The sequence below is a fragment of the Medicago truncatula genome, chromosome 8, assembly GCF_003473485.1.
Source record: "Medicago truncatula cultivar Jemalong A17 chromosome 8, MtrunA17r5.0-ANR, whole genome shotgun sequence".
In the NCBI taxonomy this organism is placed as follows: Eukaryota; Viridiplantae; Streptophyta; class Magnoliopsida; order Fabales; family Fabaceae; genus Medicago; species Medicago truncatula.
Window position 1 is genome coordinate 28,971,593 of NC_053049.1, and position 18,954 is coordinate 28,990,546.

At 31.8% G+C, this 18,954-nt stretch overlaps 2 protein-coding genes across 2 annotated transcripts; one reads left to right on the forward strand and one right to left on the reverse strand.

Moving 5' to 3' along the window:
* The first annotated feature begins 7,274 nt into the window (after nucleotides 1–7,274).
* LOC11410707 (cytochrome P450 89A2) lies at nucleotides 7,275–8,991 on the forward strand. Its single transcript, XM_003628620.3, has one exon. The coding sequence runs from the start codon at nucleotides 7,279–7,281 to the stop codon at nucleotides 8,791–8,793; it is 1,515 nt and encodes a 504-aa protein (XP_003628668.2). The 5' UTR covers nucleotides 7,275–7,278; the 3' UTR covers nucleotides 8,794–8,991.
* Nucleotides 8,992–9,357: 366 nt separating this feature from the next.
* Nucleotides 9,358–15,301, reverse strand: LOC11410708 (cellulose synthase A catalytic subunit 7 [UDP-forming]). Its single transcript, XM_013590458.3, has 12 exons — nucleotides 15,172–15,301; nucleotides 14,465–14,660; nucleotides 14,146–14,322; nucleotides 13,821–13,920; nucleotides 12,977–13,243; nucleotides 12,278–12,623; nucleotides 11,877–12,137; nucleotides 11,576–11,788; nucleotides 11,201–11,372; nucleotides 10,917–11,116; nucleotides 10,375–10,728; nucleotides 9,358–9,945 (listed from the first exon to the last, which is right to left on the reverse strand). The coding sequence occupies exons 1-12, from the start codon at nucleotides 15,244–15,246 to the stop codon at nucleotides 9,358–9,360; spliced, it is 2,949 nt and encodes a 982-aa protein (XP_013445912.2). The 5' UTR covers nucleotides 15,247–15,301.
* Nucleotides 15,302–18,954: the final 3,653 nt, after the last annotated feature.

Consider the following 18,954-nt stretch of genomic DNA (forward strand, 5'->3'; position numbering starts at 1 on the left):
ATGTGGAGCCTTTTATTGTCTTTTGAACAACGTTGTTGACTTATGCTAAGGCCTTTAATGCCATAGACTGTTGTTGGATGTTCATGAGATTATGGATTTGAAAACTATTCCGTTGCTATGTTTTCATATATATCAAGTTGTTTTGACTAAATAGTTTTATTTTCTATTTAAGAAATTTTGAAATGACGTGTAGCATGCCCGTTGTGGAATTACTCTGACGAATATTTGTTATTTAATTGCTTTTGGGTAACGGGGTGTTACAGATATCATCAACAGCTTGATTCCGTCAGAAGATCGTCATTAGGTACGGAATGAATGCATCTCTTAGCTACAACAATTGTCTTCCTTTGAATGAGGTAATTCAAACTTGTCAAACGGCAGGTCTCCAATATTCGACCGGTATTCCCATTGTTCTTGTCAAAAGATTAAATTCTTGTTAGGCTGGTTTAAATGAAGGTATTGAAGTTTCAAAGAATGGACCTCATTATTTTGACATTTGAATACCGTCATTTAATCCTAGCCTAACAATAATTTAATCTTTTGAATGGAACATTGGGAATGCCTGTCGAATATTGGAGTCCTGCTGCTTGGCAAGTTTGAATTTACCCAATTCAAAGGTAAGACAATTGTTGCAGTTGGGAGGTACAAATGTCCAACTGCAACAATTGTCTTCCTCTGAATTGGGTAATTCAAACTTGGTAAACGGCAGGACTCCAACATCCGATGAGCATCTTGAATGATGATATTCAAGTGTCAAAAGAATCTCATTCTTTTGACACTTGAATATCATCATTCAATTCTTTTGACACTTGAATATCATCATTCAAGATGCTCATCGGATGTTGGAGTCCTGCTGTTTAGCAAGTTTGAATTGACCCCATTCAGTGGTAAGATAAATGTTGCAGTTGGAAGGTACATTCCGGAATGTAATGTAATGCAATGTAGTGTGATAACATATATAGTTGAATATGCATAATACATGTTGTTTTGAATGGAACAATAATTATCTTATTTATTCACTTTTCGAATTTATTTATTCATTACGCAATTTTAATTAGTTGAATTAACGTTAGATTTAATTAGTTTTTATTTGAATACGCAATTATTCAAAACGCGACTTTAATCGAAATTATTCAAAATGCGATTTTAATTGAAATTATTTAAAACGCAAATTTATTCAAAGTACCAATATGTCAAGCAAAATGTACCATAAAAACAGATCCAAAACAATTAGATATTACAACCCATTACATTCAATCATCTTCCTCATGACACAAGTCAATTGGGTTGTCATTGACAGTCCCTGGGGCACCTGCTTTTGGCTGAGGACCAAAATAGCATGTCCTCCCGCTCCTCCTCAACCTCGAATGATTATACACCAGCACCTTCGAATCATTCTTTTTGACGGATCCATCACATGTGATTCCGTGCCATGTCATCGGCGATTTTTCTTTCTTCTTGTCGTCACCCTCCTTCTTCTTGTTCAACTCAACGTTTCCCTGATTCTGAGACATATCTACATAAACAAATCGGCGATCAAAACCCACATCATGTCGTAACAATTCTACAATAATTCATCAAAACCTAAACTAATCCTAAAAATTATACCGTAACTAATCGTAACAATTCTATCACAAATTCATAACAACAAAATTTCATAACAAACCTAAACTAATCGCAACGATTATACAACAATTCATCTAATCCTAAAAATTCTACCATAATTTCATAACAATTATACAATTCTAACAATCTAAACAATTCTAACCTAAACCTAACAATTCAAACAACCTAAACTATCGTAACATCATAAAATCAATAAACCTCTATAATCACAATTTAACCAAAAAAAAAAACTATCAAATCAATCACAAAATAGCAACGCAATAGGATTCAAAAAACTTACTTGATTTTGTGCTTGAAATTAGCTTGGAATGACTTATGGTTTGTGAATTTCGCACCTATGAAAAAAAACTATCAAATCAATCACAAAATAGCAACGCAATAGGATTCAAAAAACTTACTTGATTTTGTGCTTGAAATTAGCTTGGAATGGCTTATGGTTTGTGAATTTCGCACCTATGGAAGCAAAAAACGTAACAATGGAGTTTTGGAAACTCCTATGCTGTTTGGTTCATATCACGAACACAACGGCAGTTAACTGTCGGCGCATTGCCTAACGGCGTTAACTGTCGTTGGGGTAAAAACGTCATTTACTTATGTCAATATGAAGTATTCATTGTCAAAAAAGCAATTTTGCTATATTTCTCCTATCTTGTTTGGGACTTGGATGGATCCTTGTGTATATCCCCATCTGGTTCATTATTTGGGCCAATTTTTTTACGAAAATTGCTCTTCTCACACCAAAAAATACTCACTCTCAACTGAATAGACGAAAGTACTCATACGTGACCTTAGTCACGTGCGGTACATTTAGCGTGGGTTAACTCACGCAGGTTGTAACCTAGCGTGACTTAACTCACGTTGCGTGCTGTTATTGAACAACAACTCAAAAACACAACCATTCATTTTTAAAAGTTCCAAAAACTTTCCAAAGTGCGATTTCCCCCCTTTCAAATGTGATTTTGCTCATTCTTGCGTCATTCATAGTCAATTTCTCCCACAAAATCAAGTAAGTGTTTGAATTGCCTTTTTTTTGTTTAAATTTTAGTATTTTTGGAGAAATTTTAAATTTTTAGTTTTTTAGAAATTTGGTTTACATGTTAGTTTTTAGGATTGTTAGTGATGAATTAAGTTAGGAATGGTAGTTTAGAAGTTGATTAGAGTAGGTTTAATTGATATGTGGTAGGTTTCAGTTATGTTAGAGCTAGAAATTATTATAAATTGGGTTGAACTCTAGGTGTTTGATAAAATGTCTCAAAGAACATTTATTTGCTTTTTGCATTGTTAATGATGAAATTAGTTAAAAATTGATTTGTTAATGTTGATTATAGTAAATTTGAGTGAAATGCGGTAGTTTACATATTGAAATTACACTGGCGAAATTTAACTTTTTGTTTTTTGCATTTTTAGCTGTGTTTTTTTTTGTTTTGTTGTATTTAATATATAATGTAGTTTTGTTGCATATTGAAAATCAAGTTTAGCCTCTATAATCAATTAATCTTTTTGGAAGCCAAACATATTTTTTAAGATCAAATTACGTTGAAATGTTCTAAACGTGCGTATTTAAAAATCTACCGGGCAACCAAGTAGACACTTAAGATCAAACAAAGCGAATAGCGTTGGAAAGAGGTATCAAGACTACCTTACGTTTGCTAAAAAAAACACTCCCTCTGTTTTTAAATATAAGCAAAATTTATTTTTTAGGTTCATTGAATTAATAATGTATGTGGTCCATATTATAAACCACATACATAATTAATTGAATGAACCTAAAAAATTAATTTTACTTATATTTAAAAACGGAGAAAATATTTATATTTATGATCTACCAAAGTGAATAGCGTTGTAGACACACCTACCTTACATCTTACCTATAAATACCTACCTTACATCTTACCTATAAATGGAATTAATGAATTTGTTGGGCATCACTGTTTGAATTGCATTGAATTGATCGCCAAACTTTTGGCAAAGTCTATTTCTCGTCAATCAAGTGATTGAGTTTACTTGTCTATCAGAGTTCAATTTTCGAAATGAACAATTTTTGCTAAAAGTATCCTTACATTACAATTAGATTGATAATCGAATGGTTAACACAAACAAAACAATTTATTACTACTCTATTAAATAAGCATCGTTTAAAATTCAATTCTTACATGTAAATTGATAATCAATTACTAAGAATTAAATATAACAATTTTCATAATGGCCCTTATTAGTTATTGACTATTAATTGCTATAAATGCGTAATTACTTCAAAGTGATGCATACAAAATTAAAATTAATATAGGGTAAACTTTGACTAAGCCTATGTTTGAATGCCCGTTTGCACCCTTAAAAGCACGGCAATTCATTCCAAACTCACTTCTAATGTGCTAAAAAGATGTTTGACTCTTTTAGAGAGAAGCAATTCTTGTTGCTAGAATTGATTCTAGCCAACACTCCAATTTGTAGCTTTTGCGTTTTTGAGAATCAATTCTCCCATAATTTTGATCTCTGATATATCTTTTTTAATTGCCTTTTACTTAATTGCCCATAGACTGATAATCAAATAAATTCAGCAACTATTGTCACGTTGTTTAAAAGAAATTAATGTTCCACTGGTATAATGCTTATTGGCATACACATGAATTTTGTAATTTAACTCTAGTAATTATTTTGTAGTCAACCAAAAATTTCTTTTTTTTAATATAACTCTATATAATATTATTTAACATTTCTATATCATATATAGACATTTTGGCTAAGCTTTGTGCATTCATTAATTTTTAAAATTTAATGATCGACTCTATGAAAAAATTTATACCAACAAAAATTAAAATAATTATCTATAGTAGAAAAAACATATTTAATATTTAATTTCTATTATGGACAGTTATTTAAATTTATGTTGTATATTTTAAAATGTTTAAATTGAAACAAAAAATTGTAAATATATTGTTTAAATACACCCCTTTTGGTAATTATACCTCCAAAAGCAATTTTTATCTCAACTATCTAAACAAAATAAATTAATAAGAATCACTTCTATATAAAGGTATCCAAACACAAATCAATTTACACTCAACTCACTTTTAACCAAAATCAATTCTACCAAAATCAATTTTGACAGAATCAATTCTAGTCACCGCCACACCAAACACACACATAAATTAATTTATGTTGCATTGCAAAAGTAAAATAAGAAAAATGTTAACATGTGTCACACATAATAAAGTATCAAAAGTAAAAATTATGTATTTTTTTTTACAAAAAAAGTAGAAATTATGTATTGAAAATTAAGTTTTTCCTATAAGTATTCATTATTTGTAGAATAATTAAGATGTGTGCTTACATGTTAGCCTAACCCAAATAACAATAATTTTACAACAAAAATTCTATACTAAAACAACATTTATTTTGTACCGGATGGAGTATTATCTACGCCATCTATCTATATTTACTATAAAAGCAATTGTTTTGTTCGAATTTTGTTTAAACAAAAAGGTCTTGTTAACTAGTGCTCCAATAACACTAGTTAAAGAATTATAAAAGGAAATATTGTATTGGAAATTGTGTGTTCTACTTTTTTGAAAGGTAAACAAGTGTTGTTTTCAATGCAAAATTTGACTTTTTTTTTCTTCTACTTTTAGTTCCTTAACTAGTGTCCTGGGGGCACCGGTTAACATTTCCCTAAACAAAATTACTTCTAATATTTCAATTTGGTTCAAAACTTTAAGTTTACTTCATACAAAAACCAGAAAACTAATTACATGTCTTAGCCGAACATTTTTCTGTTATAAATTTGGTAATGTCTGTCGAAGACAATAGCTTAGAAATCAAGAGAGAATCCACTCTAACTTTCAAATGAGAAACTCAAATTTTATATATTTCAAATTGATGATGATGCAGGAAGGAAGTGACCTTATTTATAGCAATCTTAGAGGCCAGATTGTAGTTGATATAGTAATTAATACATCAATTGAAACACAATCTAGTAAAAATAGACATTGTCAAACATGGTGACTTGTTTGCCTTAAAATCAACAGTAGGGTGGTAGAATGAAAAATGGTAGGATGGTGACTGAAAAGTCTTGATCTATATCAAACAATTGGTGGCATTTAGGGTGCACAAGTGTTAAACTTGTGCACCATGCACAAGTTTTTTCTTGACCCTTGGATCACATAAAGAGTACACTATTACAATAGTCTCTCAACACTAGATTTTTATGTCACCATCATTCCCAACCATTCTCTCTCCATGAATCTTCCAACCACTATCTTCATCTTCTCTTTTCCATTCCATGGTGTATTTTTCATTCCAGTTATGTCAATAAAATGGCACATAAAGAAGATCGCTTCTGTTATCCAAATTATGCATTCCATCATACTTCGTCCGTTTCTAAATATAAACAAAATTGATTTTTTAGGTTCATTCAATTAATGATGTATGTGGTTCATAATATGGACCACATACATCATTAATTCAATGAACCTAAAAAGTAAATTTTGTTTATATTTAAAAACGGAGGGAGTACTAATTTTGGTACTATCTTGCTCTCAAAATAAAAAATAAAAATTGGTACTATCTTCAACTCTTGGAAACCATGTGTTTTAATTTTTGTGGGTTTTGTTTTAAACTACTTAGGTATGAGCAAAATTTAGAGTCTATTTTTCCAATTTAAGTCATGCCTTCCAACTTCCATTTCTCCCAACAAAAGATTAGATCTACCCTTTTCTATCTGATGGATTTTATGGGACTCAGATAATGAAGATTGAAAAATTTGTTTCTTTTTTGTTGATTTTTTTATTTATAAAAATAAGATTTAATTATGGAAACAAAAAAATTAAAAGATCCCATATTGCGTTAGGACTTAGGGTAAATATATTTGAGTTTTTTTCTTTTAGTTTTGGTAAAATAAATAAATAAATATATTTGAGTTTTTTCAGTGGAATATATATTTGAGTTTTAATAAAATTAAAAAAAGTCTTGACCAAAAGAATAAAAATATATATTTAACTCTTGTAATACAAAAACAAAGACATAGAGAGAGTCATGAAGTGATTTGATCGAGTGTTGAATGACTATTGTAATAATGTACTCTTTACGTAATTCAAGGGTCAAGAAATTTTTTTGTGTATGGTGCACTTGTGCCCCTAAATGTCACCCAAACAATTTCGTAGATGTAGATGTTACGAAGTACAAATTTTGTCTCTCCTAAGTTTGGAGCTAGAAGTTTGTGGACCAAATCTTCACACGAGAGATCCAAATAAGGTACTACTTATAAAAAAAACAAAATCCGGTAGTATAAGGAGCAATGATAGATATATGCCCTTAATGTGTACACTTTTTTATACCACTTTAAAAAATTTTACTTAATCAAATATATGGTCTATGTGACCACATTGTTTTAGTTGCGCGACCATTAATTTTTCAGAATTTATTTGATTAACTAAATGGAAAAATAGTTGTCACGCGCATTTAGTTGCGTGACCACATTTTTCAGCTTCTAAATAGTAGTTACACAACTGAAAAAATGTGATCACACAAAATATATTTGGTTAATTGAAATTTTTAAAAGTGGTACAAATACATGTGTCTCTACCAATCTTTATTAGTATAAAAATAGCATGAGATCACCACTGAAACTACAATATAACAAACCACATGGAGGCAATGGCATGGTTCATAATCACTGCATTACTTGTTCTTCTTCTATGTCTTATAATATTAAGATTAAGATCCTCACAATCCATTCACCTCCCTCCCGGACCCCTCTACCTTCCTATCATTACAGACATCTTCTTGCTCCAAATATCATTCTCAAAACTCAAACCAATTATTCGCAAACTCCATGCCAAACACGGCCCTATTATCACGTTCCATTTCTGGTCTACTCCTCACATATTCATTTCCGATCGTTTACTTGCCCACCAAGCCTTAATCCAAAACGCTGTTGTCTTCGCCGACCGCCCCAAGTTCCTTAAGAATCACCAATTTAACATAGCTTCGTCTTGCTACGGTCCCACTTGGCATGCTATCCGGAATAACCTCGCATCCATCATGCTTCAACCATCTCGATTCAAATCATTTTCCAAAGCTCGTAAGTGCGTACTAGACGCACTTATAAGCAAATTAAAATTTGAGGCAAATTTTTTGAATAATTCAGTTGAGCTCATCAACTACATTCGACACGCCATTTTTTGCTTACTATTTTCCATGTGTTTCGGGGAAAATGTGGATAGTAGGAAAATTGAAAAAATAAAAGACATCCAGAGACGTTTGATTTTGAGCTCCGGACAGTTGGGTGCTCTAAATTTCTTCCCGAAAATTGTATCTCGCGTGTTGTTTAGAAAACGTTGGCAAGAATTTACGCAACTTCGGAAGTTGCAAAATGATTTGTTGGTTGAACTAATACAAGCCAGAAAGAAAGTTATTGAAAAAAATAACGATGATGATGAATATGTTGTTTGTTATGTGGATACTTTGTTGAATTTGCGGTTACCTGAGGAGAAACGGAAGCTTAACGAAGGTGAAGTTGTTGCACTATGTTCCGAGTTTCTCACCGCAGGAACTGACACAACTTCAACTACACTAGAGTGGGTTATGGCGAATTTGGTGAAAGACAAACACGTGCAACAGATGCTAGTGGAGGAAATTGAAGAGGTGGTTGGTGAAAGAGAGGAAAGGGAAGTGAGAGAGGAAGATTTGGAGAAATTGCCATATTTGAAGGCTGTGATTTTGGAAGGGTTAAGGCGTCATCCTCCTACTCACTACACAATTCCACGTGTAGTGACGGAGGATATTGTTTTGAATGGTTACTTGGTGCCTAAAAATGGGACTGTGAATTTTATGGTGGCAGATATAGGATTAGATCCAACGGTTTGGGAGGATCCTACGGTGTTTAAGCCAGAGAGGTTTCTAAAAGATGCAAAAAATAGAAACGAATTTGACGCATTTGATGTTAGGGGTATAAAAGAGATAAAGATGATGCCGTTTGGAGCAGGGAGGAGGATTTGTCCTGCCTATAAATTGGCAATGCTCCATTTAGAATACTTTGTTGCTAATTTGGTTTTGAACTTTGAGTGGAAGACTTCATTACCAGGAAGTAATGTTGATTTGACAGAAAAACAGGAATTTACAATGGTGATGAAATATCCACTAGAAGCTCAAATTTCTCTCAGGAATTAGATTCAACAATTGGAGACATTTTATAGGACATGATCAGGATTGTGCACCATTGCAAAGTAAAACAAAAAGTATATCAACCATAAAACAATGGTGCAAACACATTTAGATATAAATGACACATTGATGCCATAGAGCAATGATACAAATATAGCAATGTATGGTTAGTTTACAACATCAATCAACCATGGTGTAAATATATGTGTGTGTCTGTGGTTCTCCCTTGGCTGGTGCTAGGTTCAGTTTCTTTATTAGTTGAATAAATTAAGTCATCACAACCTCACATGGAGCCAAAAAATGAAAAATCACAAGTAAACAACTTTTGTTTTGTTCCTCTAATTACAAAATAAGTACAAAGTGCTCTCCCTTGCATGCTATGAGGCATCAACACAGACACGAATACAGTCACTAGATACGACACTGACACGTCAACATCAACAATAATTCCAACACGTGTCAAACAACAAACACAATCTTTAATTCGAAGTGTTAGTGCAACATAGCTTGCATGTATTTCACAAAACTTTTCTTTTGGCTCACATCATTCATTTGGGTAAATAAACAAATTCAACAACTAATTCCACATTGCTTAACATCAGGCCCCTTAGTTTTCAACACAAAAGGGTCGATTCTTACCCAAACCAAAGAAAAGATAGAAGCCAAAAGCACAGACCAAATGACAACAAGAGTTGGTGTTCTATTCTGTCTTCCCATTAGTCCTTTAAGGAAAGGATAAAGATGAGCAATAACCCATGAAGAAAAGAACAGTTTCCCAATCAATGCTCCCCATTCATGTTCACCACTATTTATAGCATCTGTGAAACCAGCAACAATACCGATAATGTTGAATATAGTCACTGTGGTTGGAGGTATTAGTAGTACTGTCCATCTAATGGTGTACAGTTCGTTAAACTCGCCATCATCGTCTGGTGCCTTCGATACAATGTTGAAATGTGCATTAAATCTACCAAGGAATCTTCCCATTAGGCCTTGTACAATTGCAAAGAGATGTGCTGATATACTTCCAATGACCCAAAATTGTTGATTTCTCCACCATTCCTCAAGACTAACTCCACTCCATCTCAATTCAAGAATAGAAGAGGCGAAGATTGATATGAATAGAGAAATGAATACCAGACTTGCAAAAGTTCCTACCTGAACAAACAATATCATTTGTAAACACAATGAATAATGGCTTCATTAGTTAATAATAAGAGATTCAGGGCCTATTTGGATAAACTTAATTGAACTTATAGCATAAGCGCTTGTCATATAAGTGATCTATAACAATGGATAAATATAATCAAATTGAGTTCATGAAGTTATAAACTGTTTTCATAAACTATAAGCTGTTTTCATATAATTTATAAGCCGAAAACAACTTATGTAGGTGTTATAAGTTATTTTCATAAGCTTTTCCAAAAAACCTCACAAGTATTTATGAGAAGTATGGATAGCACTTTGTTATATTAACTTTTAAAATATCTCAACAAATATCTACATCAACATTATTGAATCCATCATGCATGTATAATTTTTATTTTTTTGCAGTGACAATGTATAAAATAGAAGGAAATTGATTACCGATGGTGTGATGAATTTATCAGTGAGCAAGCAGACAGCCGGAACGATACAATATATTATGAGAGGCAATGCACTAAAAGGATAGACAGTGCTGTTAATATAGGCAATCCTTTGGAGCAGCTTGAGTCTTCCTTCTTTAAAACCATACCATATTGGACAGTGGTGGCTGAATAGAATCTCAAGTGATCCTACTGCCCATCTAAGAACTTGGTTAAGTCTTTCTGTAAGATTGATTGGGGCTGTTCCCCTAAAAGGAGCTCTTTTCGGCATGCAGTATACCGATCTCCAACCACGAGTATGCATCTTTAAACTTGTTAGAATATCTGATGCTATAGATCCATAGCTCATACCAACCTGTTGATGGAAAAAGTGTATTCATAACAATTTATATGGTTTAACAGTTTAAATATACACCTAAAAGGTCTTAAGACACCTAAAAATTGTATTGAACTTGTGTTTGAAGTTGCTTAACCATTCAAAGTGTTGTTGAAATTTGTTATCAAACTTGTGTGTTAAAATATTACTTTTGTTCTATAATATACCTCGTATCCCCACAGTGTCCGGTCTTCGTAGCTACAACTCATGACATGAATGGCCTCTTTAAGCAGGACTTCTTGAGTTGAAGAAGGATCTACGCCACCTTCTTCTGTCAATGAAGAATTCATGAAGAGTGTAGACTTTCCAAATTTGTTTTCAGTATCCTTATCTAATTGCAATGGCTGCTTCTCTTCATCAGTTGCTTCTGTTAAAAGAAAAGTAATTGTTATATACATGAAATGGGAAAATAATTTCATTTTGTTAGTTTTTCAAGTGAAATTATTGTCACCTATAATGCTCCCATCCTCTTCATTTTCATCCTGTTTTGAGTGAACTTGTACGACTCGAGAGCGTTTTGACGCCTTAGGAGGATCAAAGCCATTTAAAGCTTTCCTTCTGAATATACAACCTGATCCAATATAAACAGGTCCTTGAATTCCATCTAGGCACCTCAAGTTGATCTGCAGAAAAACAAAATAGAAAGGGTAACATGTCATTGTCAAATTTCATTCACATAAATACAATTAAGGTCGCCTATGAAGCACTGACACTCACAATAATGACACTGACATGTAAAAACTGGTAATAATTTAAGAAAATGGAAAGACTGAATGTAACCACGTAACATGTCAGGTAGCAAATGAATTTAATCTGTGAAACTTACATCAAATAAAATAGTGTTTTTGTTGGCATAACGATCATTCCTATCAAGACTATCAAATCTTAGTGGAAACTGAACAAAGGCAATACTATTCCCAAGTTGAATGTCCATAAAGAAACACATGGCTTCTCTCACAACTTTGCTGTAATTCACATAATGATTGCAGTCCAAGTTGAGCACAAAAGGAGCATTGCTCAATACTGCCGATACACGAAGCTGAATAGACAAATTAAAAAGATTAGTTTGATGGATTTTAATCAGAAAAAACCAATCAATGTAATGTTGAAATTGAAATGTAAATTACCAAGGCGTTCATTGCACCGGCCTTTGTGTGATGTTGAAATGCAGGTCTTTTTTCTCTAGAAATGTAGACAAGAGATGGAAGTTCATTTCCTTCACTGTCTCCTCCATTGTGACCAAGAAGTATTTGTATCATACTTGGATGATCTTTTGTATTGTTTCCCGGCCATGGTGTTTCATCCTTCATACTCCAACCTTCTGATGGAACTCTCATAGATTTAGCCACAAGCGCATTTATTCTCACCTTAAACTCTTCATATTCTCTCTGTTAGAAAAGTAACAGGACAATGAAGCTGCTGTAGTATTGCATTGTATATTGTATACTCTAATAAAACTGAACTGTTGTTGTCCCAAATTGATGTTCAAATAACATTTCTGTAATTTAATAAATGCTATGATACTAACCTTCATAGCACGGCGTTCTTTTACGTATGTGGGTTGAAGCTTATCCTTAAGAAAGTCTATCTTCTCAGAGAAATACTTCTCAGGTGCTCGCGGCTCTGTAGAGAATTGTTTACAGAAAGGTACCCATTTTTGCGCGAATTCAGCTGTTTCTTGAAGAGCTTCAAAGGTGAGCATGGAAGCGCCGTCATCAGAAACGTAACATGAAATTTTGTTTGCAGGATAATCTAGTGCCAAAATTGAAAGAACAGTATTTGCTGTAACAAGAGGTGGTTCCTTGATTGGATCTGCGGTTGTTATAAAAATATCTATTGGAGAAAGCATGTTGGGCTTGTTTTCCGGCTCAAACCTGCATTACAATTAAGTCCAGGTGGTATCAGTTCAATGCTAAAAGTTTGACATTGTAAGCTTAGGAGTCGAGTTCAAATCCCCTCCGAGACAATAGTTGTGAAAGTTAGTTAAACTAGTTAGCTAGTTACACGAGATAGTTGACTATACAAGTCTCATGTACCCCTTGATGTAATTCATTATTTCATAATCAATATAATTTTCATTTACTTTTCTCTTATCTGTGGCTTCTATTGCACATAGCAATAGAGGAATTCTATCACGAATAGTAATCGAGACAGTTATAAAATTGTCATTCAGAGTACAAGTAGTAGAATGAGATCAATCATATGAGAGTAAAATAAGCTTCAGGACCTGACTGAAAGGCGGTCAAGGTATGTCTCGCGATCGATGGGAAACCATTTGGGAATCTGATCAACTATCCATGACAATGCAAGCCAGATTTCACATGATACCGATATAAACCAAAGTCCAATTGCATCAGGTACTGGATGGGAGATTCTGTACTCAAAGAAGAGTAATAGAAGGATGAGCCTAGCCACAACCATCATTCTATAAGGACTGAGTCTTCCTGAAGGTATTGCTACTTTCCTTGATAGTGGCTGTCTAGTTTCATCTTTCCTGCATGCATCATGTTACACAGCACTAATTAGTCATGTTTGAATAAACAACTTAATTAAGTGCTTAAAACATAAGCGCTTATCATATAGTAAGTGTTTATGTAAAAGTTATTTCTTTAACAAAAAGATAAAATAAATGCAGCCTGTTTTCATATAAGCTATAAGTTGTTATCTTAATCTACCCTGAAGAGCTTATACTAATAATCAGAAATAGCCTATAGACGTGCCATAAGCTGTTTTCATAACCTCTACAAAATAGTCTCACAAGTGCTTATGTCAGTAGATAAATTCAAATAATTCAATCTATGTAGGCCCTAATAGTATTAGTGTAAGATGATTTTCCTGTGTAAATGACATGCTTATTTCTTTAGCAAAAGATAAAATAAAGTCTAAATATTTTCATATTAGCTATAAGCTGTTTCATAAGTTGTCTCGAACAATCTTACAAGTGTTTATACACTAGATAAGCTCAAACAAGTGTTTATGATAATTTTCTAGAGTAAAAGACACAGGCATATATCGTTGTTAAGAGAGTTAGATCACAAGTTTCCTAATTTCATGATGTATGACATACATACATGGCCTTTTCTGGATCAACCGCGTCAGTTTCAATCAACAGATTTCCTTGCTGCTTCCACTCATCTGTTTTCTCCTTGTTATCTAATTTTGCACCATCTGCTTCATGAAGATCAACATGATAGTTATATTTATAATTATAATAAACAAGCACCTGTTTTTATTTTATATATTCTTATTGACAAGAAGAAAACTAGGGTTACTCCTTCCTCATAAAATAGAAGCATAATTTAAAATTGCCAACTAAGAGGGAAAAAAGTTGAAGCTCATTGAATTAATTAATAAATTAATTAAGCTTAATTAAATTTATAGGATAACAAAACATACAATTTTCTCCAATACTGTGAGAATATAGGGGTTGCTCCCTATATTTTGTATCATCATCATCAATGCTATTCATATTATCTTGATGCATAAGCTTGTACTTTTCCTCTTCCATTTTAAATTCTTGTTCAATATCATCCACATCTTCTTCATCTTCATCTCCCTCCACTCTTGGACTTCCTTTTGCATGGCAAGAAATAACAATAAAAAAGAAAATTATATCATTAGAGAAATCTATGTATATATAGTTGTATACCATGCTATATATGAAGCTCATACACATACCAGACACGACACGACACGACGCTGACATTGAAAATACCTTTGATACGCTTGTATCTTGTATGGCATTGAGGGCAATTTTGAGACCCTTCTTTCCTTTCATACTCATAGCATGGCCTGCAAACAGGGAAGCCACACTCTTCACAAGCTACAAATAAGTCTCCTTCTACTGTACGCCCTACAGAATCACCACATATCTCACAATCTTGACCATCCAAGTTTTTCACTGCCTTAGGCTGCATAAACTAAAATTAATTAGAATTGTACATGTTATTCCAAAAAATAAATTAAATATATTGAATATTACAATACACTTAAAAATGATCACATTAAGTATATTATTTATATATATTTTTTTTCCTAGTATGCTACATATAAAAATAACAAAGGGCTTATAAAAAAGGACGTTGGTAATAATTAACTTGTGCTCTAAATTAATTTATGTATGGCTTTAAACAGCCCCCCACGCAAGTGGACGGTGGGATGACAATTGCTTTTTTGACATTTAAAACTTCCTAAAAACATAAGTAAAGTACGAAAATACCCCCAACAGTAGTTAACCCGACTTTATAACTAGAAAATCGATAGCAGTTAACTGCTGTTGGGTTTTTTGATCATTTACTTGTGTTTCTAAGACACATTAAATGTCAGAACAGCAACTGTTCGATGAGATTGGTCCTCTCGAATTAATCGGTCCTTAGATCAGATACAGAATTTAAAAAAAAAAAAAAAATCTGCATGGTTTACCTCATTTTGTTTTTGGATGACCACAAGTTCATTGCTGTTAAGAGACCCTGCAAAAAGACCACTCTTAGCTTCCATGTTGAGTGTGCAAGGGTAGGGAATGGAGATATATTGCTGCAAGTATATATATATGTATGAGTTATTGAGATTGTGATTAATTTACATATTTATCATATATATAATAATAACTCGATCTTGTCGTGAAATAGGGAAAAGCTTTGAGGTGTTTGTTTTAATTTCATGTGTCACATAAAGGTACTATTGTTAGTTGTGGGGTTACAATTGATTATTAATTGAAAATATAGTGCAACTTTATTTATATTGAAAGCAGGATACGATTTGCCTTGATGAAATATATAGCTTAACGCAGAAAGCCAGATACATCTGTCTGAAGTGGACATGTTTTTTGTTAAAAGAGTTTTTTTGTATTTTGGAGAGTTCTCAAACAATACTCATAAGACAGTTGTTATTCTTGAATTGAAAACTTGTTAAGGTTAGGTTTCAGTTTCATAATGTTTATATGTAGGTACACAACTGTAGAAATTGACACGCTGACTACACAAAAATAATACTAAGAGTGAAATGATTTTCTCATGCTTGATAAAAATCACAAAGTTGTTGTAAAAAACAAATCATAAAATCAGTCTTAATGTTTTACTCAAGGATTTGTCTCATAACTAGGGTCGACCCAAATGTAAGGTTATTAAACTCTTGTTTTAGGTCAAGAAACAAAGCATTATTTTTTATTAGGTTTTATAAACAAAAATGTCATACATATAGACAAAAAATGTTCCATATATATATAAAAAAAAATTCTTTAGACATCTCAAAACAAAATTTGCTTTATATCCTACCTGCAAACTAAATTTATTGTGCAGACATTATCTATAACGGATTCAAAAGACATAAATTGTGAAGATATCTTGGGATGTCTATCGAAAGTTAAAGATATTTTGGTTAGTTAGACAAAATAAATTCACAAAACAAGTTAGTATATACTACATCCGTCCCTAATTATAAAACCCTTTTGAAAAAAAAATGTCCCTTTTTATAAGACCCCTTTTGTATTTCTATGTACATTAATTATTTATTTACCAACATACCCTTATTTATTTTACATCTTTTTCTTCAATCAATAAATATTACGTTGAAAATATAAATTAACTCTCTCTCTCTCTTAAGGATAAAATTGTAAAAACAATAGTGATTATATACAAATTTAATAATACAACCAACTTTCTTAATATGCGTAATTTTTACAAAAGACTCCTATATTTAAGGACGGAGGTAGTATTTGAGAAAAAAAAATACACAAATATATTTAGTTCAGACAAAAGTAAATCACGTTAATCCTAAACCAAAATTAACATCGTTTAATAGGAGACAATTTGACGTTAATGGAATTTGTATTATTAAAAGGATTAATACAAAGTTCTTACTATATATAGGTTTCAATCCCATCTTCTTCTCCCCTCAAAAAACATCCCCACGCATTAAATAGATTTTACCTTATCCTTTTTAATCGTGTTTCGATTTTAGTTAATCCTTTTCCATTTTTAGAATATAACTTGATAGTAGGTAAGCAAAACAACATTCCCATTCACTTTTTTTTTGGCAAATAGGATATATTTAATTTAAGTTGGATAAAGATCAGTTACCATTTTCTACCATCTAATAACTTATTAAATATTCCACGGCTCATGAAATGATAAGAATGGATTTCGTATAAAAATTTTAAAAAAATTGGTATGATAAAATAAAAAGGGATAAAAATCAAATGATATTTCTTTGTCGCATATTATTTATAATAAGTAGTTTAAAAAAAGTGAAAAAAAAATCATTTTAATCCCTTAAAAATTTGTGAGACACACAATTTGATCTCTAAGAAAAACAAAAAAAAACTTTTGTCACAGTAAAGAAATCGGGTAGTCCTATAACTATAAACTACGGTAATACTTGTCAAAAAAGTAAATATCAACCACGGTAACAAACGAAATAACTAGATCTAGCTAACAATATTTTTTTTTTAAGAAAATAAATCTAACAATAGTTTTTTTTTTTTATTAACAATAGTTAAAAATAGATAATTTGTTCAATATCAATAATTAAAAATCTGGTCCTATAAAAGAAAGGGTCTTTAAATAATATTTTTTTAAAGAAAATAATATTTTTTTTCTTCAAAAATCACTCTTGTTTATTCTATTTTTTCTTTATCATCCAAGCAACCATCATCATCATGCATGACATATCAATGTACATACGAACGAACTAACGTGTATTCTATTTTTGGGGCTTTTCCCCTTTTAGCCATACAAAAATATGTATTCTATTTTTGGTACATTGTTGATAGTACCATTTTTTTGAATATGATACTATAAATTTGTTTTAGAATTTCCAAGTGTTGTGGATTTTGTTAAAACTTTTAATGTTGACTTAATATCGTTGACCATTTTAAATCGTTGATCTTTTTTGTAATTATGCGTATTTTTAATTTTATTTATAGGTTATGTATCTTTTTTTTTTTTTTTTCTGAAAGAATGTTATGTATCTCTTTTAGATTTGCCAAAGTATTGTTTATTCAGGGGTAATATTGTTGATATTTAAATACTGAAAGACTTTGTTTGAATATTAAAGAAAAAACAAAAATAAATGATTTATTGAATAAAAAGTTATTTATGAACTTGTTATCTCTTTTTTCTTAGCGTTATCCTTGGCTGGATGGTGTCTCACTGCAAGTTAGTTGTCGTAGGTTATTTGAGTTAGCAGATAATAAAATGACGACGGTAGCTTAGATGTTTGATTTGGGTTGGGTTGTGAATGGTGAGGTGTAGAAGTGGCGTAAGATGTTATTTTTCTAGGAGGAGGATCTGGTGAGGGCGTTTGTTCAGCAATTAACCTCAGTTGTTTTGCAAGTGTCTCTGAAGGATCGATGAATGTGAAAATTACACTCTTCTAATGGTTACACGGTTAGTAGTGCTTATAACACTAGAAACAACGCCTCAGAGAAAAATATTATTAAAAATTGCGATAGGGAACAAACATCTTATGGGAATCACTAGACGAAAATCCAAAACAACAATATGTATAACGATGAAGGGCATCTTAACTTGTATTCACTTTTGGAATAGAAGAGTATTTTTTTAATCCTTAATTTTGTTTTTTGTATATTTGATTTTTCTATTAGATTTGATTGTGGCTCTATAATTGATTTTAATTTTAATTTATTTTTATACCTTAAACACATTTTAAACAAAAATCAATTTTGTCAAAAAACCAAAGATCAATTTTAAAAAACCATCTAAATTAAAATCAATTTTCCTTACCCTAAAATTAAAAACACACATGAAGTATAAGTATTGTTGGTTCGACGAGTTTAATGGAAGTGTAAATTAAAATTTCAAAATCCAAAAAGAAAAAAAGAAGAAAGGATCTTGCAAGCGCAATAGTAGCGATAAAATAAACATCAATATTTAACGTGAATACCGTCTAATAACAAGGCAAAACCACAGTACAAACTCCAAAAAATATTCAACTATAATAAAAAATATTACAATATTCTTTCAACTCTCTTTCACACATAAAGTATACAATATCATGGTGAGATCCATTCTTATTTAAACACCATGCTATATTTGCAGTATTCTCTCAACTCTCATAATTTACTCAACACTCTAAGCTTTGTTTCTTCCATATGTCAACGCCACTATTTATATAGGAAATAAGGGCAATGTGAATCCAACACATCTTTGTCAAACGTTGCTGCAAAGTAAACATGAAATATGCATC